Genomic DNA, 27,248 nt, shown 5'->3' with positions numbered 1-27,248 from the left:
TTTAGAAATGAATCTCGTTCATTCCCTCGTGCCACCTAAAAGCCCCTCCATGCTGATACCGTGCGTGAGCTGACGGAGGGGCTTTGGTACCACCTGCCTTGCCTGCTCCTCAGGTATGTACTGGCCACATTGCGTTATGACGGAAAAGGTAGAAAAGGTGGTATACGCAGAGCGTGGTGGGAATGAATGGCAGACGACAGGGCTGAGGAGTCAGCTAGTGAACAGCTTTATCCCATGGCGCAGTGAACTAGTGTTTGGCATGAGAAGTTGCTACCGCGAAAGTGTGAACGGGCAATAGACGGGAGCAAAGCGTGTTGCGTTAATCGCTACACGAACTTCAGCCCTCGCCATCGGCACACACAGATCGAGTTTGATTCGTGGAATTCGTCGGAATCGTAGCTGTCACTATTTGAGAGATCCGAATAGCTGGTGCAGCTGGCATTGCCACCCGAAACACCAGCGCGATCCCGAATCAGCTGAGCGTCTGCTCTTCGCCCCCTTTCGTTCTCCCCGCGGTCAAGACCGGACGCCGTGCTGGGATGCCTCCCGTGACGTCACACGAAGAGTTTCGCTCGGCTACTTGGTCAGGTTCTGGTTTCGTTTTTGGACTTTCTGGCTTATTTAAAATTATTTCCCAATTTGCCGTACAATTCTACTTTCGGATGCGTGACAATGGGGCCTCTGGAACCTAAATCACCGTGACACGACCAAAAATCGCCATTGCTGCCCTTTAAGGCTTTCTGCCATAATTAATGTTTACTAATATAGCACAAAGCAGGCACACCTTTATTGCAAAGCTGTTTTGGCAATGACACATAAGAACAAAAGCACTACAAGAAGAGAGACAGAGAGCCATTTTTGTATTTACACAAATTTATTAACCTAAGGGTCGCGTGCTGCCGCAGTTAATGCGAAAAAGAAAGAAAGGAGGCCACGTATATGTACAACATTTTACAATAAGTACCAACCCAGTGAGGGCGGTGATGCAGTGTAATGTATGTACAGAAATGGGAAGTCAATATAATTACAGAAGACGACAAATGTCTAACGAATATTTTTGGTTTTCTTTAATGTTGTCCTGGACAGTGAAGAAAGTTCAATTCCTATGCTGTACACACACCACAGACCACCACACACTGAAACAGACTTCGAGCTTTTCTTTTTTTGTACACCAGGTACCATGGCAAAGGTGTTCCACTTAACAGAAGCTGAACCACCACATAATGACAACGAACAGCGTGTCCTTTAATGGCTCAGAACCAGAAAGCTGAACGTGGCACACAGATGACAGCTTCGCAAGCACTTTGAAGTTGCATCAATGAAAACCTGCATATCACACTTCATCGAGAAAGGGGACCCGTGGCAAAGGTGTTCCACTTAACAGAAGCTGAATCACCACATAATGACAACGAACAGCATGTCCTTTAATGGCTCAGAACCACAGAGTTGAACGCGGCATACAGACGACAGCTTCACAAGCACTTGGAAGTTGCATCAATGAAAACCTGCATATCACACTTCATCAAGAAAGGGGACACTGCACCACCATGAGACTGTGACAGCCACAAGCTGATCAGCTAAACACCTGCTCTGTACAATGCAAACAAGACAAATGTTAATTTTCCTCTCTCTTTAGGCCTCCCTAAAGCTGAACACACTCCGGCTTTCATTAAACGGCTCAATCTCCCAACCTCTCCGGGGCGTGGAGTAATCGGATCTTTAGGCCATACATAGTTCTGTCAGTGAATTTTGAAGTTTCAACCATTGCTTACTGAGACTAAATAGCTACATATGAGGTCCTATGCGGCGCTTCGCAAGAACCAAACAAAAAGAAAAGAGGGGGGAGGGGGGGAGGATTCGGAGAGAGAGACTCAATACTATAATGAAAGGCCACAGGATCAAACCCTAATTGTGAATGTCGCATCTTTGCTGCTTTTCATATGGTGCGGTGTAATTAAATAACATCCTAATGGCGATGAAAGACAAATGTGGTCTTGACAATGAGCAGTGACTCTCAGTCTGGCCGAGCGCAGCAACGGAGTTCAGCTTGCACCACTCGCATGGAAACCAAAGGCACCATTTCCAGAGCCATCATTTAAACTCTTAAAAAATAGTAATCACAGTGAACAGCAGGGCTCTAGAAACAAGGACATGCTGAAATTGGCATATACTTTTGCGTGAATGGCTTGTAGTTTTGTGAATCTAGCCATCAATCATTCTTACTAGAGATGACCGCGATTTTGTAGCGATGACTTGTCGGATGCTAATGCCTTCTCGCGCTTTTCGCGTTCGTGAGTGGTCGCGTTCAACGCTACGCCCAGAGCGGGGTGTCGCTCTGGCCGCTCAAGGACGCGATAAGCACGAAAAGGCATTAGCACCGAAAAAGGCATCGGTACAGAATAGTGGCCTAAATTAATCAGTTGGTGGATTCGGAGAGCTGTCCACACCTGCGGAGGGTTCAAAATTGGCCTCGAGAGAAAGTCGGTGGGATGACGGCCAAGGCACCAGGTAATCGCTAACCATGCTTAGCTACTAATAGTGCTGCAAATTTGACCCCGAGAACAATAAAAGTCAAGCAGCAGTACGATTGGCATACAGCTGCTGTAGGGACGACACAAAAATGAATGCCAGAGTTGCAACTGCAACATTAATTATTGTGAACTCGTGTGTCTCCCACACACATGGAAAACCCAATTCAACCCAACAACTCGTTACACAAGCACTGGTAATGATGCCATCAGTTTGATGCGAGATTCTCACTTTTAAGGCTAACCCCTTTGCAAGCCATGCTTTTCAAGACAGAGAGAATGTGAAGTGTCCAGGGTATGTCGATAAAACAGGCACGCACGCACACACACATGGGCCCAATCACAGTGCTCACATCGTCACATGCCGGAGGGATGAAGCACCGCCAGTTAATGCAGCACTACTGACGACGCAAATACCCCACTGCTTTTTGTTGAAGATGCTGAAGGAGCAGACGAAAGAATGGCTTTGGCACCAACAGCATGCCACGTGAAGAGCACTCCGGTGCGTGATGGTGGACAAGGGCACTGTCACTGTAAAAGCAAAAGCATACCAGCTGTTGGTTAACAGGCAAACAGCTGACACCCTTGCTCATCGAAGTTTTGTAGTCTGATCAAAAGCAGGGAGAGTATACAGGGAATAGTGTTTCAAAACAACCGACCCTCACGTGTCCATCAGCGTTGTTACTATAAAGCCGAAACTGGCTACAACAAACAGGATTATGTGCTAGGAATACTTTTTTTTTTATCAGGTGATTTGATTCCAAGCTCACATACAATAAAGCTTCCAACTTTCATGATGTGTTCATTATGCATGTATTTTCTCCAATGACGAAAAGAAACAAGGATGGAAGACATTTAGTGAAAACTAAACTACACGTACACCTCAGACCACATATAACGTAACCATTTAGACAGTGCAGGACTTGATACAATGCAGTCATTCCTGACTCCTGCTCATGTTCATCTTCCCATAGAACTCAATTTACCGTATATACTCACGTAATGGCCACACCCAGAACTTTGTAAAAAAAAATCCACACAAAAATATATTTAAAAATTACCCATGTATAAACCGCACCCTTAATATTTAAGCAGGTGGGCAGTGTTATCTGTTGTGTGGTGTGGGAATTCTGAAGCTTTTTTTTTTGTTGTTGTTGTTGTTGGCGGCAGCAAAACAAAGCAGCCGTGCAGAGTTTTTGGTGCCTCCAGGTAGCAAAAGCACAGCCGCCGAGATTTACCGTATTTACACAATTGTAAGTCGACCACTTTTTTTTAACTTTGAAAGTCTGAAGTTGGGGGGTCGCCTTACAATCGAAACCAAAACATGGCCCCGCCATAAAAGCGAGACCAACGGGAGCTACAACGCAGTTACAATTTTATGTTTGCTCTATGGCCCTACCCGTATCTTTTCGCTACCCCACGTGTTTGTTCGCTTTCAGAAGGGTTTTTAAACATTTTAGAGTTTTACAGTGCATGCAACACTCATGGAGGGGGGGGGGTGTCAACAGTTGATGGAAGAGCAGACACTGCTCGCAGGTTTCTCTTTCTCTGTTGGAAGGCATTGGCATTGGTTTGACGCGTTCCAATGCGTTCCACTCGACTGCCGGCTACGTGCTACTTCTATGCTTCCCCCAGTTGTCATGAGTGCTCCAGGCCCACTAATCGTTCGGCACTCGTTCACAGCAGCATTCAAGAGGGCTGCCATCCTTTACGCCGAAGGAACAAATCACTGCGCAGCGGGCCGCAAGTTCGATGTTTCTGAACAGGTGGTGTGAGAGTGGTGACTGCAGCGAAGCGAAATTTTCACCTGTGACGGCAAGTGAGGAATTACCCACGTGCCGAAGTCTGGCCGCTTTCCGGAGCTGTAGGCTAAGCTTGCGGTGTACGACGCTGGAATGCGTGATCGGTCCCTGCCAGTGAAGTGCAACATGGTCACGAAACAAGCCTGGACCTTCGCCTTAACTTTAAGGCCCTGCTCCGCCGTGAGTACAACGAGTGGCTGGCGGCAGAAGACCGCGAAATTATGCCAACCGGTCCTGTCAAAAGAGCCTCCCTGACGGCTGCGTGTGGTTGGGTGCATTCGGCGTGGGCTGCTGTTCCACAAGATGTCCTGGTGCGGTCGTTTAATGTAAAATTTCGCTGGACCACGACGCGCTGTGGAACCGCAGCAACAATGACGATGGCAGCACTAGTGAAGACGAGTAGTCCAGTGACCATGTCAGCTACTAATAAATTTTCGTTATCAAATGCGCCCTCGGGTATGCTTTTTTTCTTCTTTCTTTCTTTTCTTTTCACGCGATATGGGGGGGGGGGGGGGGGGGTCAACTTACATTCGAGTTGACTTACAATCGTGTAAATACGGTAGTGGCTGCCTCCGAGACACTGCCGTCGCTGGTCTGTGGGGCATCACCATTTATTCCAGCCGGCAGGTGACGTGCTTCGAGAATGGCCAAAACTAGCCAGAGCCAGTACAAGTGAGTACTGTAGTTCAATTACCAATTAGGATATTTAAGAAAAAAGAATGTATTTTTTTCCGTATAATGGCCACACCCCCGATTTTCACCCCAAATCTTGGGAAAAAAAAACCTGCTGTCATTACACGAGTACCATATTTACTTGCATAATGAAAGCAATTGCATAATGAATGCAGCCCCCACATTTCCAATCAAGAAGTGCTTTTTCTTCCCCCACATAATGATCACACCCTGAACTTGCTGCCGCGAAGTAGGAGGCACACGGTACGATTCAGCGTCTGATATGGCGTCCGGTGGGTGCGATTGTGTCCGACATCGTGTCGGACACCGAATCGTACTGTGTCTTCTACGTTTATTGCGACAGCAATTATATGGATGCTCCAGGCACATGTTTGCCGTCGTCGCCACGCGCCGCATCGTGTAGGTGTGAGTTAAAGCGCGCATGGGAATCCCATGATTGTGGCTCAATCTCGCGCTCCGTCTTTCGTCGCGTAAAAGGCCCCAAAAAGGGAGGGGTGGCGGCATTGTACTTATGGCAGCAATTGTGTATTGCACAACCGCACCCAAGGGGTGCCGACAATCGCAGCTCTATCTGCCGCGTACAAGGGAAGAGAGCGGGAACGAAAAAATGCTTTCTGTCACATGCATGGTGCCAGGGGGACGGGGAGGAAGGCAATATTTTTACTCTGGCAACAGCTGCGCATTGCGCGGCCGCGCATTCCCCAATCTTGAAAGCGATCTGTGTCGGGGGCTGAGTCGATGGCGGCTCATTCCTTTACACGTGCTGCGTTTTCGCCGTTCAGTTTGCGTTGAAGCGAATGCTTGCAAGTTTATACAGCCGATAAAACTACTATCCTTACTTCATGTAGCTGTCTACACATTTGATATTGCAATCGATGGTTCGCATTTCGGGCGAAACTGACCTTTTTAGAGGTGGCCGTGGAAAAAAAAATATAGCTCAAAATTTTGCCCCACATAATGAATGCACCTCTCAACTTAGCGCATATTTTTTTAGAAAAGAAGGAAAAAAAGTGTATTCATTATGCGAGTAAATACGGTATATACAGTGTACGCACACTGCTTATAGTGCAGCCGTGTGAGATAAAATACTGGTTATAATGCGGTTGCCCAAAAATCCCACAGACAACGAGGCACCGAGCGCATTTCTGAACAAGGTGCGCTGGCCAAGGGCAGAGGAAGGAGCGCGATTCGGAAGAGGAGATGCAGAGCAAGCGAACAAACAAGGAACGAAGGAGAGAGAAAAAAAGAAAGCGGCGGCAGCGTGCTGGTTCAGCGGGAGCACGGGAGTTGCCTAGCCGACGGAGAAGCCGTTTGCTCCGGCTGCTTGTCAGAGGTGCATGGTATGTGCCAAAACACCCACGCTGTCACTCTTTGGCTGCTCAGGTTTGGCGCAGAAATTAAACACAGTCACTGACTGATTTTTTTCAGACACAGATGGGGTCGCAGAAACGTCTCAATTATAGAGCAGGCCAGAAAAACAATTTCAACAGAAAAGTGAATTTACTGTTTTTAATACAAATCCAGTACCACAGGCAAAATAGGTCGAGGCCACACGTGCGTTTCAGGTTCGCCCATCGCGATGTGTGTTGTTGCAAAGTGCACATATCGCACGTGCGATGCTGTCAGTTTAAACTGGGTTCTGCAAGTTCATCAGTTCGAAATGTTGTCCACATGCAAGCTTTTGCTACATGCGTTCACGGTAGTTGCCGGCCAATCGCTCGCGAGCCCCACGCTTCACGTGCGCTGCTGGTGCAGCCTTTGCACGTCACCTCGCACCGGATCTCTGCGTATATTCGTCTAGTGGTTACGAACATATATCAAGGGTGAGCATTCCATGAAAGCATACTCTTCAACACCCCGGCCGGCTAGGCCTAACCAGCGCGGTTTCATCAGGGAGTCGGTAGCCAAAGTTGCAGCTTGGTGCAGAGTCAACGAAATGCTTCGCAGTGGCTGCATAGCACTTGGAAGGCGTCAGAACCATTTCGCCAACAAAAGTGCGAGCACATCCTGGTCGCATGCCTCAATTTTGTGCACAGTGCACAGTGTTTGCCCAATGTTGTTTTGGTTATAGTGTGCTACCGCCAATAGCGCAAAAATTCTGTGACTCCGGCACCTTACATTATAAGTGGTCTAAGTTGTAGTAGGCAAATTACAATTTGCCTGTGCTTTAACTGTTTCGCAATGTCACGAAGAAAGGCATTCTCAATGAGTAAGGCTGCGTAGACCCGCTGCAGTCCATTTTTCTTCAATATTGACACAGTACCGGCAAAGTACATCAACTGCACAAAGTGTATTCACTAGAATGAGAGAGAGAAGAAAAAACAACAATGCAAAAGCTGTCTTATTCATGCAAGTGACCTTTTGGAGCTTGCAGCAGAAGCCACGTGCTGACATATCCAATGTCTGGTTTGTCATGAGAGAGCTCGGTAAGTTTCGAGCGTTCGAAATAGAGAATTCGCTCTATTTGAGTTCATTATATTCAGGTTTGACTGTACTGTGAAACACACTTCATGCCATGAACCACTAACAGGACCGCAATGCACTGCCTAGAAAAGCAAGACCTGTGTGCATGTCAGGGTAGCTGCGTTTCTAGCAAACGATGCCTCGCAGATATGAGAACTATAGTGGACCTTGCCGACACACGCCCCACTCAGTAAACGCATGCTTCTATCTATCTCGTGCTAGGAATCAAGACACTGGCTCTCTGCTTTTGCACAATCACAATGAGCGAACAAAAAGAGCTTTAACGCAGCGCAACATCCTTCAACATAACATGTAGCATACAAAGGCGTTTGTGGTAGTCCACAATGGAACTGGTCTCTACATTCAACTAGAGTTGAATGCAGAGACCATGAATCCATGCCTCGGTGTGGATGTAAAGCAGCAATGAATACCGGAATAACGAGCATCAGATTAAATAAAAATGTTTATTCTCTCCATCTCACTTGACCTGCTTGCATTACTAAGTATGATGATAAGTTACGGAGCAGAACTGTTCATTAACGTTTTTCACGGCAGCATAACAGGCAGGAAACGTGTTACACGAATGTCCTGAACACTATGTTAGCATCGCAGGGACCAGGCTCAAGTAACATTACAAATGGGCAAAAATATTTGTGAAGAAAATGTTCACCCGGTTTTACTTTACTCTTGTATGTACAGTCAGCACAAAAGTTTACACACTACTGGATCAGAGAAAAACATTATAATTTCTGCAGCCTCGGCACACAAACTCGTGTTTGGATTTCCAGCCTGTACTAATATAATATGCCAACAACACAGTGTTGTATAGTTCTGTTCAATGGCGGTCATAAACTGCTAGGAAATTCAGTTTTCTACGTTTTCGCAGATACCACAGTGAGTTAAATTTTGAAGGCAGCTGTACGGGCTTCACCTGCACGCATTCTTTGTTCACACAGACACCCACCTCCTGCAGAGCGGGGCGTGCGGCCGAAGTCGCTGGCAGTCATTTGCCGCGCTTGGACCAGTCCTTGGGCGTCCAGTGCAGGCACTTGGGGTCGATCCGCAGGGGCCGCTTGAGGGCCGCCCGCTCGTACGCCTCGATCACCTCCCGGGTCAGAGTGATGATGTACTGGCCCTTGTAGTAGTTGATCAGGTTCAGGTACTGTAGTGTTGATATCACATCCTCCTTCTTGATGCTCGTCAACTCGCTCATTTCACTGCAGAGGGGAAGCCGCAGCGGCAAGTCACTAAGCTGCACTGGTGCTGTCGGCAAAGCGTGGAGCTGTATTTTCAGGTGGCTCTTTTCACGATCAAGCCAAGCGAGTCGGCGAGCGAAAGCAAATGCAAGGAAAGGGACGCCACACTTTCCATTGGCTCCCACTGGCATTATCTTTATCCCAATTAGCTTTGCCCCACTTGCACACAGAACATTTGGTGAGGCAACATATTGGTACAATAAGTCAAAGTGACTTTTCTATAGTACAGCCACAGTTGCAGAGATAACAAATGCTAACAGCAACCAAATGTAATGCATATCTACCGACCCATGAGCTTTAAAATGTGTACAAACATCGCAGACACAACCCCGGGAGGGTGGAGGAGAAATATAATTTTTTTTTTTCTTTTTTTAAGGTTTCTCTGAACGCTCACCTTATGTGGGACAAATATTCACTTCACTAATGATGATTTACCTTTAGATACAGCCCACAAGTAGCAAGGAGCGAAACTTGTGTAACAGTGCGAACGGACACGCAAATTACTGTTTTTAGATCACAGCGACCTTGCTGTTGCCAATTTCGCCTGCTTGAGAACTTGTCTGAAGAAACTTGCTCATCAACATACGTCGTCTGAGAATGCCTACTTTTTGCCTTCGTTAGGAAGATCTTCAAGCAATAACTGTCAAGCTAACAATGCCTGATTATGGTATTTACCTGTCTGCCCCTACACCTTCTTTTCCCACCAGAAAATTGAGCCGAAAATTGTCCGCACTGTGCAATCGGATACAAAACTAAAACCACCCCTCCATGTGTTTGTATGCTTTGCTACACAACCCTACTGTACTGCGGCGATGCTGACTGACTTTAGAAAAACAGCTGCCATTGCACAACACACATTAGACCCTTGCCCATTTTTCATGCTAAAAAATCAGGTGTGCATTTAGATTTCTGCTTTGTTTAGGAGCTTTAATGTCATATCTACATTAGTTTTCTGCTTTGGACGCATAGAAAGTGGGCACATGTACGATTCAGGAACATACTGCCCAATGAATCGACGGTGCATTGTGGCATTTTTCTGCTTCTCGTTTAATTTGACCCACCAGGTAAGTTGATCGATTTCGTCAGTCTCAGATTGGTAAAATTAACACAAGTAGACCTCGTGGTATAATGAAGGCCACTCCATAATGTGTATAGATCTATAGTGCAAAATCAGATTTAACACAGTGCATTCCAGAAAAGTCGATTTTTCCCTCCGATAGGCTTAACGTACCGCACACATCACATTGCACGAACATGAAATAAGCAGCGAGGGCAGAGCAAAAGAGCAGAATGAACAATGAGCAAGAAACCTTAGACCATGTTGCACAGAACATGGTTCCGACATATTGCCGAGTACTGCTACAATGCAAAGGCCTGATCTGTACGGCATCCACAAGGGAATGTTGAAGGGAATGTGCACCTCAATCGGACACGGAGCTTCCCATCCAGCCTGGTTTGAGGGCACTAGTGAAGGCGCACTCTCAAATTTGGCACAGCTGCAATATCTAATCATGGCATCTTGACAACGTAACTTCCTTTCACACTCCCGGTACTCCATTTCATATTTAGCAGGCTACGCTTCATGAAGTTACACAAGTAGTGTGGTCATCGAAGCCTCTCTCTCTACATAATAATAATAATATTTGGGGTTTTACGTGCCAAAACTACTTTCTGATTATGAGGCACGCCGTAGTGGAGGACTCCGGAAATTTTGACCACCTGGGGTTCTTTAACGTGCACCTAAATCTAAGCACACGGGTGTTTTCGCATTTCGCCCCCATCGAAATGCGGCCGCCGTGGCCGGGATTCGATCCCGCGACCTCGTGCTCAGCAGCTCAACACCATAGCCACTGAGCAACCACGGCGGGTTCTCTCTCTATATGTTTATCAGTGCAGTTGTTTTGAAGCGAACCTTTTTTTGCCTACTTCCCAGATAGCAACCGACCCAACAGGTTGGTCGCTATCTCAGGTCGGTCGCTATCTCGGCGTATATACCTGTGGATATATAAAGTGTGTTTCTACGAATATTTAAAAATAGCCGTTTTGAAATAAAAGGATCGTTCCTTCGGAGACATGCCATCAGTGGTGGCGACCATTAGGTGATGGGTAATACATAGTAATTAATCACTTTTTAATAGAAATCCATTAAATATTTTGAATGTGAAGCCACCATTCGTAACACCACGTTCTGCTTATGTCACCCGGCAGTGGGCAGCCGCGAACTGCTACAGCGAGAAGCATTGAGCAGCAGCGCACTGGCTGCCTGCTTAGACTAAGGGTAGACTTACCGCATTTACTCACATAATGAATGCACTCGCATATCGAATGCAGACCCCACTTTTCCAATCAAGAAGTGTGGCTTTTCTTTTTTCTCGCATGATTATTGTACCCCGAACTTGCTGCCGTGAAGTAGGAGACACACAGCACGATTCAGCGTCTGATATAGCGTCCAGCGCCATGTCGGACGCTGAAACGTACCATGTCTCCTACTTTTATTGCGACAGCAATTATATGGACGCTACAGGCACATTTTTGCCGTCATCATTGCCGCATGGTGTAGGTGTGAGTGAAAGCATGCGAGGGAAGCCGACGATCGCGGCTCAATCTCATGTGTCGTCTTGCGCGACGCAACAACTGCGCATTGCGCGGCCATTGCGCGCCCTACCTTCAAAGCGATCTGCTTTAGGGGCCGAGTCAATGGCTGCCCATACCTTTGTGCGTGCTGCATTCTCACCGCTCGGTTAGCGTTGAAGTGAATGTTTGCAAGTTTATACGGCCGATAAAACCACTATCCTTACTTCGTATAGCTGTCCACACATTTGCTATGGCAATCCATGGTCACAGAAAAGAGAGAGATGACCAGAGAAAAAAAAACTCGAAATTTGAACTCGCAAAATGAATGCACCCCCCAAGTTTGCGCATATCTTTCAGGAAAAAAAGTGCATTAATTATGCGAGTAATACGGTAGTTTAAGAGGAAATTGCATCAGAAGTGTCCGCACACCTTTAGCACAATTTAAATCTCCTGCCATCGAGCAGGGAGCAGTGACACTGCATACGCCATAATCACCCTTTATTGGCGAGTAAAACAGTGCCCACCAGATGGCGCTACGTGTTTGTGCACAAAACGTGAACACACAGACATAGAGAATCTGAGCTAAGACAGAGCATAGGATTCGCCGCTGCAGCTGCTCTTGATCAAGTGGCGTGAACTGTTCGGGCATCCCATGACATAGCATGGACGTGGTGTTCTCTGCTACTTGTAGTTTGCACAAGTTTTACAAGCCAGCAAAACCAGCGGAGCACTACACAATAACAAAAGTATGAAAACGTGAAAGCGCGAGCAGTGTAGAGTCAAGCAAAGGCAAAACCTTTTGACGACCCGCGTCATTGTCAAGCGTAACGTCAGCAAGGTTTTTTTTTTTTTTTCTAAAAATTCTGGACAAGTAGCCCTTCCTTCTGTCTTATAATGCAATGCTGTGATCTTTCTATTACGAGTGGTTGAGTACTCGCGGCAGAACTATAATGAGGAATGCCTGCACCATCAGGCAAGCACACGAATGTTCCAGGGGAGTCTCAAATCATGTTCTGCACGTAAACTCCAACTTTGCAATTAATAAAGCTCTGTTCTTGGTAATACAGTAAAACCTCGTTTAACAGCTTAAACAGTAGTTTTGTTTTAAAAGTAGTAAAGCCAAATCCCCGACTCAGCGTAAACCGTACCAGCTTATTGCGTATGTATCGATTAGCACGTAGCGTTTCCACTTTTCGTCGCGAAAAAAACGGCCTCCAAGCGCCCTGTGCGTTTGTGTGAGAAGCCACATCAACATCATTTCGGCAGCGTGCCAGAGAGTGTTGTGGCGTCGCGTACAAGGACTCGTGTCATGCCGAAGCTCGGATAAAAAAAGATGCCAGATGCTCAGCACAGAAGAAAAATTAGGCATCGTTCGTGCTATCGAACGTGACACGAAGAAGTCAGCGCTGGCACGCAACAGGGGTCTACTGTTGACTACGGTGTGTGGCATTTGGAATGCGAAGAAGCTGCTCGGCAGCGCTGCTGCGACCGCGAAGAGATGTCAGCTACGAGGTTCGGCTTTTTGCCATTGTTGCCTCTGTTGTTGCCGAAGTGCCGGCTAGCGACAGCGATGAGGACGACATTGAAAGCGACAGCACAGGAAATTTAGGCCCAACAGTGGCAGAAATTGCACGTTATGTCAGCCTCATTACTGCAATCGTCGCGACGAGATCAGCACTCCACAATTAAAAAGGTGCCCCGCGACTTTTGCAGCGCTACCGCGCGCGTGCACAGAGAATACGTAACGTCAACGAGGAATCTGCCATGCGAGTGTTTGCCGAGAAGAGGGGGGCTGGCTGAAAAGCTGCCTCGCAGCTTCAGTAAGTGTGAGGCCGCTGTCGTCACTGCTAAGCCGCCGCGGCATCAAACGAAAATAACACTTCAGTCGAGCGAAGTGAATGAATACTGCATGTTTATTTCCTCTTTCATCGCACTCTCTCTGAGTTCCGTTTTTGACAGGTAAGTGGTCAATCTCATGCTATTTCGGTTAAACAGTACTATCATTTAGTACATACTTTTTCCAAGCTCCGGCCAACTACGGTTTAATGAGGATTCACTGTATTGACACCTTAGGCGTTCTTAAGCATTAATCAGTCACTTTAGCTCGACTTAATATTTGCCTTTAGTGACCCTTTAAGCATCTAACATCTGGCACACTACACCCAGCAAGAAGCTAAGAAGTCTGCAGAAGCTCTGGCCACCAAACAGCAGTGCACGTTCTTTGTGTCCATCTACACTCCATAACATACTTCCCATGGGATGCTGATATTAAAAGTTCACCTCCACTATAACATCATGTAAATGAGCAAACTTAATCGGCTGGTTAACCTATACAAATTCCATGAACAAGGACGGCAGTGAATGTTCCGTTGTATTCTGAGGTTGCCGCAAATTATAATGAGGGCACGTCATATTGTTGAAGGCACAGTGGCATGTTCTGATCATCAGCAACTCATGTTTTTACTCGGCATCTTGTCAGCCGCTGTTGCGATGAAATCGATGAGAAACAGTGACACAGTAGATTCCTCTAACGGCAGCGCACCCTACCAGAGATATCATGTATAAAGGATGGCTATTTCCCGCCCTTACCCTCTTGCCTGTACTTCCTTTCTGGTCGGTCCACTCTTGACGCCTGGCCACTAGGCCCATTGCTGGCCTAATGTATGCTGTATGCAGACAAAACATTCACTGCCAGTCACTACTTGGTGGTTCACAGCACGTCTGCATGCGGCCTCGCTGATAACACAGGCGATTACCACGGGACAGATCTGCACGTATCGCGTTACCATCATGACTACAATGCATGTCAAAGTAGGGTGGTTGTGGCATTGGCCAACGACGACATGTGCAGTTATTGTAACACTGTATGGAAGTAGTCTGATGGTGACCACAGTCTACTTAAAGCAATGGCAAAGACCTGAATCGATTCATTTTGCAGGGAGGCAACTCACTGAATTGTGATCTGTGGCTTCTCTCCTGCCTCATTGGGAGTCATATTGATCATGATCTCGAGGATGGTTTCCGACCAGTACGAGCGGTACGACAGCAGCCCCAGGTCCGAAAGTGGCTTCTCAGGGGAGCCCGTCTTGCCTTCAAACTTGGACAGTTCATAACCTGCGAAGGACATTTCCGGTAAGGCCACCGATTGCAACCACTAGTACAATCACCAAGTCGAAATGATTAGTGTGTTTTTACATGCCAAGGCAACACTGTGCTGCATGAGCGAAGTCATAGCGAAGGTCCCCGGGGTAATTTTTACCATTCTGAGTTCAACACAAGCCTAAATTCAACACAATATCTGAGCACGGTTGCCAAGGCCAGGCATCTGAGCAGACAAGACACTTCCGCAATAGAATTGCAATGGAATTGCAACAGAATTAGGAAATTTCGGACACATGTAGGCACGTCTTGCACAGTGTGATAACTCTGTAACAGTGGTTAGCTGCTAAAAATAGTCCCCTCCCCCCCCCCCCCACAAAAGAAAAACTAAATAATGTTCATGCGTCAATAAGGTTGCCAAGGCCTGAGATCATATTTTCAGCCTTGTGCTCAGCATCTGAACACTACAGCCAGTGAGCTTCAACATGGAAGATTTATTCAAGCAAAATGCAAAGCTTGTTAATCACAGAGAAACGTTCTGATTGCCCATTTCATTGAAGCAATTAGCTGGATTGATCAGTCAAGTTACAGCCTGCATTGTCATTACAACCTAGTCACAACCAGCATGGAAAATGCAATCAATTTTACTGGAAGAAAGTACTTCACATGATGCTTCAGACAGAAATATACACACAAAAAAGAGCAGCCTTTACATCATATGTGTTAGTGGTAATTGATTGCAAAATACTAGAGAGTTTTAGCTTGTCGACTCTTTGAGGAAATACCAGGTACAGTAAAACCTCGTTAAACCGTACCCGCTTAGACAGTAGTTTCATTTTAAAAGTACATAGTAAAGTCAAATCCCCGACTCAGCGGCCATTGAACATAATGTGTTTTGTATCCGCATAAACCATACCAGCTTATTGCGTACGCATCGGTTAAAACATAGCGTTTCAACTTTTCGTCGCGCAAACACTGCGGTGCGTCATCTCCATCGGGCAGCCCGGCAGAACAACAAGCCTCAGAGATCCTCGCAAACACACAGGCTCTCAGAGCCTGTCCGTTTGCGCATGAAGCCACATCAACATCAGCATCATTTCGACGCCGTGCCAGAGAGCGTTATGGCGTCGCGCAAGCGAGGACTCGTGTCATGCCGGAGCTCGGATAAAAAAAGATGCCAGATGCTCAGCACAGAAGAAAAATTAGGCATCGTTCGTGCTATCGAACGTGACACGAAGAAGTCAGTGCTGGCACGCGACAAGGATCCGCTGTTGACTACGGTGTATGGCATTTGGAATGCGAAGAAGTTGCTAGGCAGCGCTGCTGCGACCACGAAGACATGTCGGCTATGAGGTTCGACTTTTCGCCATCGTTGCCTCTGTTGTTGCCGAAGTGTCGACTAGCGACAGTGATAAGGAAGACACAAAAAGCGACAGCACAGGCTATTTAGGCCCGACAGTGGCAGAAGCTACGCGTTACGTCAGCCTAATGAATGCAATCGTCACGACGAGAACAAAGGCACGATAACGTAACTCTATTCCAAACGAAAAGTATTCCAAACTCCGGCACCCTGCAATGAAAATGCGCCCCCAGGACTTCTACAGCACTACTGCACGCGTGCACGGAGAATACGTAATGCCAACGAGGAATCTGCCATGCGAGTGTTTGCCGAGAAGAGGGGGTTGGTTGAAAAGCTGGCACGCAGCTTCAGTAAGTTTGAGGCCGCTGTCGTCGTGCTAGGCCGCCGCGGCATCAAACGAAAATAACACTTTTGTCGCGCGAAGTGAATAAATACCGCATGTTTTTGCCCCTTTCATCGCACTCTCTCTTAGTTCCGTTTTCGACAGGTAAGTGGGCGATCTCATGCTATTTCGGTTAAACAGTACTACCGTTTAGTATGTAGTTTTTCCGAGCTCCGACCAACTACGGTTTAACGAGGTTTCACTGTAACAGTAAACGTATCCTGCAGTAGCAGCAGTAGTAGTGACATCTTGCGATGCTTTGGCACAGGAGGTACTTTTGTGTTACATGGGTGTTTTCGTGAAAGCAATGTAAAGCAATAAAGACTGCATGTCCATTATGCCATGTCCAAGGCTTCACACCAGCGGATAAGTAGAATATGGGTGGTTACTGCACTAATAGCTTTGTGCCCTGCCTGGTTAAGCTCTCCAGCACAAGGTGGCGCCACCAACACAGCTACGCATGTTTATTTATTTGTTTATTCATTCATTAATTCATTTATTCATTCAAAATATCTTACAGGCCTGAATAATGGGCATTGGGTAAGGGAAGCTTAAAAAAAGTTTTACATAGTATAACAGAGCATAAACATATAACAGAGCATAAAGTGTTTTGTTAATAATAGTACAAGAAAGAATCAAGCTTACACAAACTCTAAAATTCTCAGATAAAAAGAAAAGGCATACAAGAAGCAACGCAGACTAGAAGTTATTTAAAGTAAGAAATTAATGTTGTTAGCTTCAGCTACCAGGATATCGGGAAGGTTGTTCCACATGTGAATGACACGTGGAAGCGCAGATGAGTTAAATGCGTCTGTTTTACCACGCCCATTAACCCAGCATGTCGTGAATGGTAATTGCACTTATGGCCAAGGTAAAACTCTCTAGTAACCTGGCATTCGCTTTAAGGATGAATCTCACTGAAACAAACAGGACTTTGAAACGGACAATGTAGAACAAGGAGATGCGACACTCACTGAACTCAATCAGCAGCTTGCCAAAGCCTTTCCTCTGGTAAGGTGGCAGTGTCAAGATGCAGGCTACATTGTAGTCCTCCGTTGACTCTTTTTCCTGCAGTCAGAAGGGCTGAGCTAAGAGAACGCCTCGCACATTACTTGATCACAAGATGCCCTAAACTGCACAATGCAACCATCAACTTGCTCATGAAGATCTGCATCCATACTGTTTTACACGCTTGCAACATTGCTTTTGTCAACTCGGCGGTGTCAGGAGTTGATTCTGCCATTACACAGAGGAACCCCTATTATTAACGACTTTCTTGGGACATGGCAGAAATGTCGTATAATCCAAGCAACAAAAATTTCACACAGTTGAACCACACAAAAGAATTGCAAGGAATACTTTGCAGTACTCAGTATCCAAAAACTGTCAAAAAAGTACATGCGAAAAGAATCATGCATTGAAGGTATCAATAAAGCTTTGTTGGAGCGATTTAGCATACTGTGTACCATGATCCGAGCCTGCTAGAATGCAAAAACGTTCCTGCATCATTCACAGACTTTTTAAAAAATTGGTCAATCATAGGCTTTCTTTGAGCCGTGCAGCAAGAGCTGTCTGTCAAGTGCAGCAACATTCCTACCAGCAGGATTCGGAACCAACTTCCCGTCAGAACAAGTCATCCTTGCTTCTCAATTGAGCTAAAAAGTTTGTGCATCTCTTCTTGTGTGCTGCTCAGTGCTCCAACGCCTTGTGGCCGATATCTCCCTTTGTTCTCTAGCCTTCTCCTCCGGCCTCGGTGACAGCCGACACAATGTATAGGATGTTAGTTTTGAAAGTGGCTTTCAGCCTACAGAACATCAGAGCCCATACCCTCTCCCGTGGAAATGGGCAAGCACGAATGAAACACGTTGAGCACAGACCTACGAATCACACAGTGATGAGTCATGCGTGCCGCTTCCACAAAGATCTTTCCAGGAAATGCAGAAGTGGCATGCTCTGCTTTTGTTAAATTCGAACTGCAATGTAGTGCCAACAATGGACGGCCGAGGTTTGAACAAGCCATCCATACGCACAGCAAGCAAAATTGAAAACCCTGCTAAGTTTTTATACGTGGCATGTACTGCCGTTAAGGTTCAGTTTCTTGTTCGACAGCATCTGCCAGAGCAGTGCCATTTCAAATTTGCCGGCACTTAATATTTCCGACAACACGAGAACTTCACATATGGGTGGCTCGTGCAAACTTCGGCCTTTCGTTATCTGCGAGAGCAGATCGCCACACTGCTTGAGCAACCTGAAAAGCTTCCTGATAAAATACGCATTCGAAAAAAAGAAGCGTGGATGACAATCTTTTCGCTGAGCTAGGCATGGGATGCTGAACTGGAGATGCTGCGTGCCGTCGGGTCTGTCCTCTGTCAGACGAGAGCTTTCTTTGAACAGCATTTTAGGACTCCGTGAGTTGCCTGAACGAATCTGACCCTAACAGGCACTTCGACGGATCTTAAATTTAAAAAAACTGCCGTCCCGACTTCACCACATCCACACTTTGCAGAATGATTCCCCCCCTTTCGCCACGAAAAAGCGGCATGCAAGACTCATTGCGGTGTGGGTCCGCACTGAACGCGCTTCATTCGTTGTCACATGGTTACACGTGTTTAAGAATGGACTCTAATGTTCTGCAAGCTGAAAGACACTGTCGAAACTTAACAGCAGGTGTGCAGTGTTGGCAGTCACCGATGCAGGGGCTGGAGGGGAAGGGCCAAGAACAGAGGGACATACCAGCTGGGAGGCATTGGAACGCTGAGCAGCATGCAAGAGATGCATGGACTCTTTAGTGCAGCTGAGAAGCAAGGAGGAGTGGTTCCAACAGGAAGACAATAGACAATTTCGAAACCTGACGACGGTGCGCCTGGCTCGTTAGCCACATGTGACAATCAACGGCACATTTTTGTTGTTGTAACAGGCGCCGGGCGTGTGCATGTGCAATGCACAGTAAAAGTGTGCCAATAGCGGCAGAGCGCATATCCATACAGGTTAACTTGCTTTCTCGGTGAGTAAATTTCCACTTCATCTTGAATAAAAAGGGAAACAAGCACTTCGCCATCTCAAGTCAGGCCAGCATGAACTTTCACAGCTAGCGTTGTCAGAGACAATTCCGCAGTGCGAGCGATTTGCAACATCTGTGAGCAAAAAATAAATGAGCTTTTGTGCATTCAACACAGCCCTGAAGAAGTGAATCAATGAGTTCTCGCTTTTCACAATCTCTGGAAACTGTCCAAGACCGTGCGCATATTTATAATAAGCTTCAGATAGCCATATTTTATATTTCAATTATCAAGATATCGAACTACAGTCAAATCTCGGTGAGACCGCCAAAAATAGTTTCTTATTCTGAAATGCCATTATAGTGAAAGCCCCAAAATTAATCATTCCACTCATCAATCCATCAGTTCATAAGTTATCACCGTTTGAGCTATCCCCGAAAACGACGCTGTTGGCTCTCAGCCTATGCTGTCGCTATTTTCTATAGATTCTGCCACCATGCACCATCGTATGATAAGAGTGGCGCACGCAAAGCAGATGTCGGCACTGAGAAAACTATGAGCTCTATGTCGCCTCCAAAGCATAATGTTTCTTGTTTGTTTGTTTCTTTCTTTGCACATTCCTTGCCGTGGAAACCGTAACTGTCTCACTCAAGGCAGACACCTGAAATATTCCAAAGCGCAAGTGCGCATAAAAGTGCCAGATGCGACCGTGGGGCACCCCTACGAGTACAGAGGTTACATTTCTCCACACGCGCAGCTAGCGTGGCCACAGAAAGAAGTGCAAAAGGAAGCGGCATGCACAGAAAGATGGGCGATAGAAGGAAGAGACATGCCTCCGTTGCTAGGTGATACTTGCTTGGGCGGAGCATGTGCTCGCAAAAACCGATGCGGCATCGCCCCCGCAATGGGCAAGAAAAATCATCTCCTGGGTTTTTTGATTGAGCGCCGCCTCAGATTTTCCAAAACCGTACACCGCTTTCTGCGTTTTGTCATCTGCTAGCCTACCGTTTCGGCTACCGTGAAGGATACACAGAATAATGATCGCCAGATTTCGAAATATTAGTTTGTAGTACTGAGGCATTGTTAACATGACACGGAAACTGAATAACGATCATCATTCTGAAAAGTTTAGTATTGTGAAGTTCGTAGTAGTGAAATATTCTTACATTGAAACCATAAGAAGTCAGCAGGGAATTTCTGAAAAGTTCGTTAATCTGTAAAGTTCGTTAATGTGGTGTTCACAGTAACGAGGTTTCCCTGTACTCCGCAATCCCCTTTGGGTTTGCTTTGTTCGAGATCAATTGTATACCGCTATACTTTTACATAGAATTTTCAAGAAGATTTTTCAATTGTTTGATAGAGCCAATAGCTCGATACACCCGAGTTTTACGTATATGGAAACAACTGTACATATGCTAGAACGGCGTAAATGTAGTAGCCAAAGGGCATCGACGGCAGAACAACCAAAACGAGAGCAACAGGGGCACACCTTTGAGAAATAGCCGACAAGATGGTAGCCACGACTGTCGACCTCGGTCATGACATAAAAGAGGAATGGGTCTGTGTCGTAGTACAGCGTCTTGTGATCAAGGAAACACTTGGCCAGCAGACAGAGGTTCTGGGCATACATCTGCAACAAAGATGAAGGGTGCGTGGGGTTAGCTCCAGGCATGACAAGATGCGAACACAGCCACAGGCGTGGGTGGTGCGCAGGGGTGCCTGCCAGGGACTGGGGGTGGGGCTAGCCTCCCAACCGAAACCTTCTCCCTCACGCCTTGGCATCTTTCCCTGGCTTTACGTTTGCTCCATGGTAGCTAACTGCGAGGTTTCCAAGCCTGTCAAATGCTGCCTTTCAAAAATATTTACTCAGATATGAAGGAGTAGGAAACTTGAGCTTACTGTTCTGGCCTTCAACTATCTACATAACACTGCCCCAAATTACCTGTCTTTCATGGACATACAGTAGGCTTTCGTACAAATACAGTAGGCCTTCAGAACGTGGGGGTGAAAGGGGGGGGGGGATTGTTGTACAAGGTGGAAGGACATTGGCCCTTTTGACAGCCAAGGACATCATGGCTGCCTCTCTTGTTACTGGTGTAATATGAAAGGAAAATGGAGGATATAATAAACCTAGACAAATACGAGATTGATACAGCAACACCAACAACACACGGATATCAGCACTTGAACATGCATATAGATGCAAGCAGCACCAACTCAGGACAGGAAGTAAAGTTTTGGCAAGTAAGTAGGTGTATCGAGAACTTGGTTGGTCATACCTAAAATGTCATTTTTCTGAAAAAGGCTATAGGAAGTTGTGTAATCCCCAGTCGGCAACAAAGCATGAAATTTCCCCATATCTAGCTTTCAGTCTGTCGTTGAACAACCTTTTCGTAGAGTGACATGTTTTATTACCCTGTGTACTAGACACAATACAACTTACTTACCTCTGCACACATTTCCCTAATGATACAATGTGACAAAAAAATCTAGCAATTCTGACAGGCATTGGTGTAGGCATTGAAAAGGATTTGCAATCTTGCATAAAATGATGTGAAACAGCTCTGACACAGATTCATTTTCACAATCAAAATTATGGAGAGCCTGCACGGTTGGAAATAGACACACATACCTTGTTCTTGCGGCCGTCTATCTCAAAGAAAGAGTAGTTTCCCTTGCGGTAGATCTCATTTCCCGGTGGATGCTTGAGCGTGCATTTGGCCTGAGCAAGAAAAACAGAATATATGCAGGGTGGGATTAGGCTGCCACCGATAAAGTAGAAAGTACCATTGCACTGACGTAAGAAGGGCAGTTGTTTTGTTTTTTTCCCGCCATCTGGACAAGGTGCGGCCCTTACATAAGAGCAGGCCATTTCAGTCCAATTCTTCTAGCTCACATAATCCCCACAATACCTTAGCACTAAAAAGCCAATGTTGTTTCATTTACATAATTGTTAGATCAAGCATGCACATACTTGATGCCCATCTGGTCATCACCACTATAATTGTTGCCTCTGCTCATGCTTAGTTCAGCAGTGCATTCATGGGTACAGCCACCCTCTCGTGCCATCCATGGCGATAGTATGTCTGTGACTTTATAAAGATTTTCACGTCTGAAAATGTCGCGCACCATTAGCTTAGAATCAAGGAACAAATAAGCTGCCAGAAACGCTCTTTATTTGTGTGTTTTTCTTTAGTTTTTTGTTTTAATTTTGGGCTGCCAATTTAGGGGTGCGACTGATATGAGTGCAGCCCTTACTTAAGTGGATATGGTAATTACGCTTCAAGAACGGTTGAAACAACGGCTTTTGAAGACACAATTACTGCCAAGTGCATTACATATGCTTGCAAAGTTAAATTACGGAGCCTGAAACTGCTATTTGATGTCACTGGGGAAGGAAGGCAGCAGTGTCCTCATTCTTGGCCATGGTAATGCTAAAAGATCAAAATTGCTTTTGCAACAAGGTCAAAGCTAAACAAGCTAAACACAGTTCAAGTACAATGAAGCCAAGAGTGCAGATGGAAGCTTTCATTCTACTTCGTTCAGTACACTAGTTTGAAGTTGCTAGTCGCAAAACTATAATTTGCCGAATAGTGCCATCACAGCACAGAGGTTGCACGCATAACGACACTGGGGAGTTCTAAAGCTTCCTCTGGAAACAAAGACATTAACTTTATTTTTTTAAGTGGAGGGGGAATGTCTCCCCCCCAGGTCGAGGCCCAAGAACTCAATTCTCAGTGAAAAGTCAATAAATGATGATGAATTTGGAATTTTGCCAACCTTTCTTGTTGCTAGATGTGTACCTTATTTCTTAAAGTATAGCTTTAAATTACCTCTAGTGCCGGTGAATCAACAGTCAGAGGGTACGTTAGTACGTTCCAATTCTGTACAACATTAGGGACAGTCGACAATGACAGTCTACATGGACAGCTAAGAAAACAGCTACGAGCCCAAAGTAAAGGAACACATTATGAAGATGTCTCTGCAACTGATGCCACCTCGCGTTGACTGATAAAAGCTGCAAGAAGCACATATTAACACTATTTTGCAACTTTTTTCATGTATGAACATATGAAAAACACAACATAGCTTACACGACGCATATAAGAGTGCGACTACATTTTATTGTGTGCAGATCTTCCCACCGAGTTTCTGAGCATTCTGCTCAGCCACCATATTGTCTGAACATCAATGCGGCCTGCATTGTTTCATACTTCGATGCCGTATTTGTTGCCGCCTTCATTAGAAGTGGAAAGAGACTTAGGATGGCTGCTGCCAGCTAAACTATTTAGCCATCTAAGGTAGGTACTGGTGAAACATAGCCAGAATGTGAAAAGGGAAAGCTTCAAATTTTTTTTTAAACAGTATCAGATCTCAAGACTGTGCTTTGATTGTGCTGAAGAGCAGCTTTGATATCTGTCTGGGGATAAAATTGTGGCGAGCATCTAACTCAGGCAAAGTACCTTGAGCAATTTTACCATGCTTGTATACTGTCTGTTTATGTTAAACAAAAAATCACTAAATAAGTTGGTAGGTGATTCAACCTCTAGTTGACGTCAATGAAAGACAAAACCTTCCTGCGTGAGCTGGAGGTGCAAATGGGGTGTACGGACCATATCATTCACTCTGCGAGGCCTGCAGCATCTCAAACAACATCGTCTATGTCTTTCACCAGAGGCAGCATCTAAAAATGCTAACAGTCATGGAGGAAGAATGAAAAAAAAAAGTTCTTATTACTGGTACCACCTCTACCAATACTACACGGTGGTAGCACCACCAGTACCACACCGTGGCACCACCAGTATCAGCCCACGAAAGAGGCTACAAACACACAAACCCAATAAGGAAAAGTGGGAGTAACTTGCCAAAAAAACATTGTCTAACTAGCTAAAAACGCAAATAGGCAAAATCGGCAACTAAAAACTCGCCAAATTTAACAAATTTCTCACTAAGTTATCAATACACCTTAATCATGGCAAGGGCCACTAATGACCCAAAAGTGCAGTTAGCGAGACAAAGCTGCAGTAGACAAGAGTCAGGCAGCTGTCATGCCGCACAAAACACTACCGAATTTCAGAAAGTTTGCTCACCAAATGTCGCTTGAGACAGGTTCGGGACTTTGTGTACTTTAGGCAGAACTCACAGAGGTAAATGCACGAGTTGACTAGTTCCTGAAACAAGAATGGTGAAATATCACAATGAACACTTGTTGAGTTGTAGAACAGCAAATGATATACTTTGTGGGGATGCGCGACTCTCGCGCGTCCCCTGATATGCTTTTCCCGCATGGCGCGTCTCCTGTAATCCGGCTTCGGCGCGTGGCCTGCGTGATGCCCGCGGCGGTTGTGTGGTTGGGGCGCAGTGCGAGAGATGGCGCGAGTGTTGCGCTGCTAACGCCGCCGACAGGCGAGGTTACTTGGGCGCCGAAAGGAAGGCGCTTGTTCTTGGGGGTTCGGGAGGCAAGCGGGACGGACGTGCCGACCCGCGCGTGCGCCGACCCATGCTTCTGCGAGACCGCCTCGCGTGGCCGCCTTCGAACGCGCCACGATTCGCGTAACCATACACGCGAAGGACCAGGCGTTGGGATCCAGCATGGGGCGAACATATTCGCTCGCTTCCGGTCGCGGTGAGTCAGACTTCTAGATTTGTCGCGCGCACATCGGCATGTTTTGTGGATAGCAACTCGGCTAGCAGGCACTGATCTATGAAAGGTGCAATAAATGCCCTTGTGATTGTTTGCACTACTGTGTACTGTCGTTCCTTTGTCCCAAGAGCACGGGTGTGAGAGACCCCACATCTGCCTGCTAGCCGAGTTGCTATCCACAAAACATGCCGATGGGCGCGCGACAAATCTAGAAGTCTGACTCACCGCGACCGGAAGCGAGCGAATATGTTCGCCCCATGCTGGATCCCAAGGCCTGGTCGTTCGCGTGTATGGTCACGCGAATCGTGGCGCGTTCGAAGGCGGCCACGCGAGGCGGTCTCGCAGAAGCATCGGTCGGCGCGCGGGACGTCCTCGCTGTTAGCCGACCCGCCGGGAAAAGCCCAAGCGCCTTTGTTTCCCGCGCCTAAGTAACCCCGCCGCAGCGCAACACTAGCGGCATCTCTCGCACTGCGCTTCAACCACTCCAACCGCCGCGGGCGCCAGGCCACGCGGCGGGCGAAGCCGCCCTGCAGGAGACGAGCTATGCGGGAAAACTAGATCTCAGGGGAGGCGTGAGAGTCACGCATCCCCACAACTTCTGCTAAGGTTGTGTTCCAGAACAATCACTCTTGAAGACGTTTAAACTGACAGAGGGCAATTTGACAGGAAAATTTGGTAAGCAGACATGCTCACTCAGTGTAGCTGTTTACTGCATCGACAGCAGTAAAGAAACTTTTCTACTTTGTGGGGATGCGAGACTCCCACGTGTCCCCTTATGTGTTGTTTTCCCCGCATGTCTCGCGTCTCCTGTAACCTGGCTTCTCCACATAGCTTAGTGCTGGCGGCAGTTGGCCTGGTTACAGCGCATTACGATATGGCGCGAGTGTGGCGCTGCTAGCGCCACCTAACGGCAGGGTTGGTCGGGCATGACAGAGAGTAGGCTCTTCTTTTTTGGCACCGGGTCGGCAAGCGGCGTGGACGTTCCACATGTGCGCCAATCCATGCTTCTGCGAGACTATCTCGTGAGACCTACACAGGAATCAATGAACATGACTGTTCGAATGCGCCATCGTTCGGATGACCATATGAGCGGACGACCAGGCATTAGTGTCCAGCACAGGGCGAACATACTCGCTCGCCATCCGGTTGCGGTGAATCGGGCTTCCTACATTTGTCACGCGCCCATCAGCATGTTTTATGTATAGGAACTTGGTTAGCAGGCATCCGTGCAATAGCAGGGTGCAATAAATGCCCTTGCGATTGTCTGCACCTCTCTGTTGTCGTTCCTCTGTCCCAAGAGCACTGGTGGGAACCCAACAACTTGCAAGAAACTTTTCTACTGCTACTTTTCTACTCGGGAAGCAATTATTCAGCCAATTTACTTAGAGCATCACATGAATGCTGCCTCAAAAGGTCCACTGACAAGAATAAGTAAAAGCTACAGCCCAGACGGTGCTTAGAAGAGCTTCACAGCCCCATTTTTGTGACGATTAAATGTGTGTAAGCGTACGTGAATTCACAAAGGCGTCACAAGTCATGCACAAGAGCAGTGAAACCATCGCAGAGACAAATCATCCTTGAATGAAACACGACACGATTCAAGTCAACCTCAAGAAGCACTGTTTACACACCCCAAACACTTTTTACATTCCGTTACACTCCGTTCCCTCTGCATGGGGCCATAAACTGACTGCAGCCTTAGTTGAATTCCCTCCCCTTCCTTTCCGATTCTGTTCCACTCCCTGCAAATGCTACAAGCAACGCAAAAGTCACAGGTGCCGTGGCCATCGGCTGGACAACTTGTGCCCACCTGTGGGTATGGAGAGAAGTACCACGGCCTGATGCGGTTGCGGCCCAGCTCGATCATCTCGATGTTCTTCATCCTCGTCACGATGTCATCGTGGTGGGCCACCATGCTGCCCGTCGAGCGTGGGCACGGTGTGGACGAGTCCTGGGAGTCCTGCGTGGCCACTGCCGGAGGCAGAGCCTTCGAAGCATAAACCCTCATGTCTAGTCTGCCCCGCTTGACCTGACAAGGATGGGGCCATGCATGCACCTTGTCCCTGCCCTTTCCGTTTCATTGTGTGCCAAGGGGCCATAAATCTTACAGTCTGAAATTGTTCAGCATGAACAGACTAGCCCAGCAATGCATACTACTGGCCCCCTGCAAACGGGCTATTCCCGCTGCCACTACGAGAATGATGGTGTGGTGTGCTGCTGGTGTAGATTGCATGAAATGCCTGAACATATTCAAGCATCTGTACATGCATTATAATTGATTAGACAGCTAAAGCAGGTGTAGCTGATATCTTGGTTGACATTTCGGATGGGGGAAGGTCAAGTAGTAGGTCTTTTCAATTTGTGGTACCAGAGTGCCCAAGACTGCACTTCTCTCAGCCAATGAGTGTACACAGCCTCTCGTACATTCCTGGGCCGTCTGGGGTTACA

At 46.7% G+C, this 27,248-nt stretch overlaps 1 protein-coding gene across 2 annotated transcripts in view; it reads right to left on the bottom strand.

Annotated features, from left to right (window-relative positions):
- Window positions 1-1,403: 1,403 nt before the first annotated feature.
- LOC142587689 (histone acetyltransferase KAT5-like) overlaps window positions 1,404-27,248 on the bottom strand; it is a 44,520-nt gene continuing 18,675 nt past the window's right edge. For both annotated transcript variants that reach the window (XM_075698865.1, XM_075698866.1), the window contains 8 exons: window positions 26,611-26,787; window positions 24,247-24,327; window positions 21,789-21,878; window positions 20,646-20,786; window positions 17,132-17,225; window positions 14,268-14,430; window positions 8,451-8,703; window positions 1,404-3,059 (listed from right to left, as the gene is read on the bottom strand). In XM_075698865.1, coding sequence (XP_075554980.1) covers window positions 8,490-8,703; window positions 14,268-14,430; window positions 17,132-17,225; window positions 20,646-20,786; window positions 21,789-21,878; window positions 24,247-24,327; window positions 26,611-26,787 — 960 coding nt within the window. In that variant the 3' untranslated portion in view covers window positions 1,404-3,059; window positions 8,451-8,489. The remainder of the gene's footprint in view (window positions 3,060-8,450; window positions 8,704-14,267; window positions 14,431-17,131; window positions 17,226-20,645; window positions 20,787-21,788; window positions 21,879-24,246; window positions 24,328-26,610; window positions 26,788-27,248) is intronic.

Source organism: Dermacentor variabilis, chromosome 7 (assembly GCF_050947875.1).
Source record: "Dermacentor variabilis isolate Ectoservices chromosome 7, ASM5094787v1, whole genome shotgun sequence".
Classification (NCBI taxonomy): domain Eukaryota; kingdom Metazoa; phylum Arthropoda; class Arachnida; order Ixodida; family Ixodidae; genus Dermacentor; species Dermacentor variabilis.
Note: the sequence above shows the minus strand (reverse complement) of the source record. Positions and strands in the feature narration are given on the sequence as shown.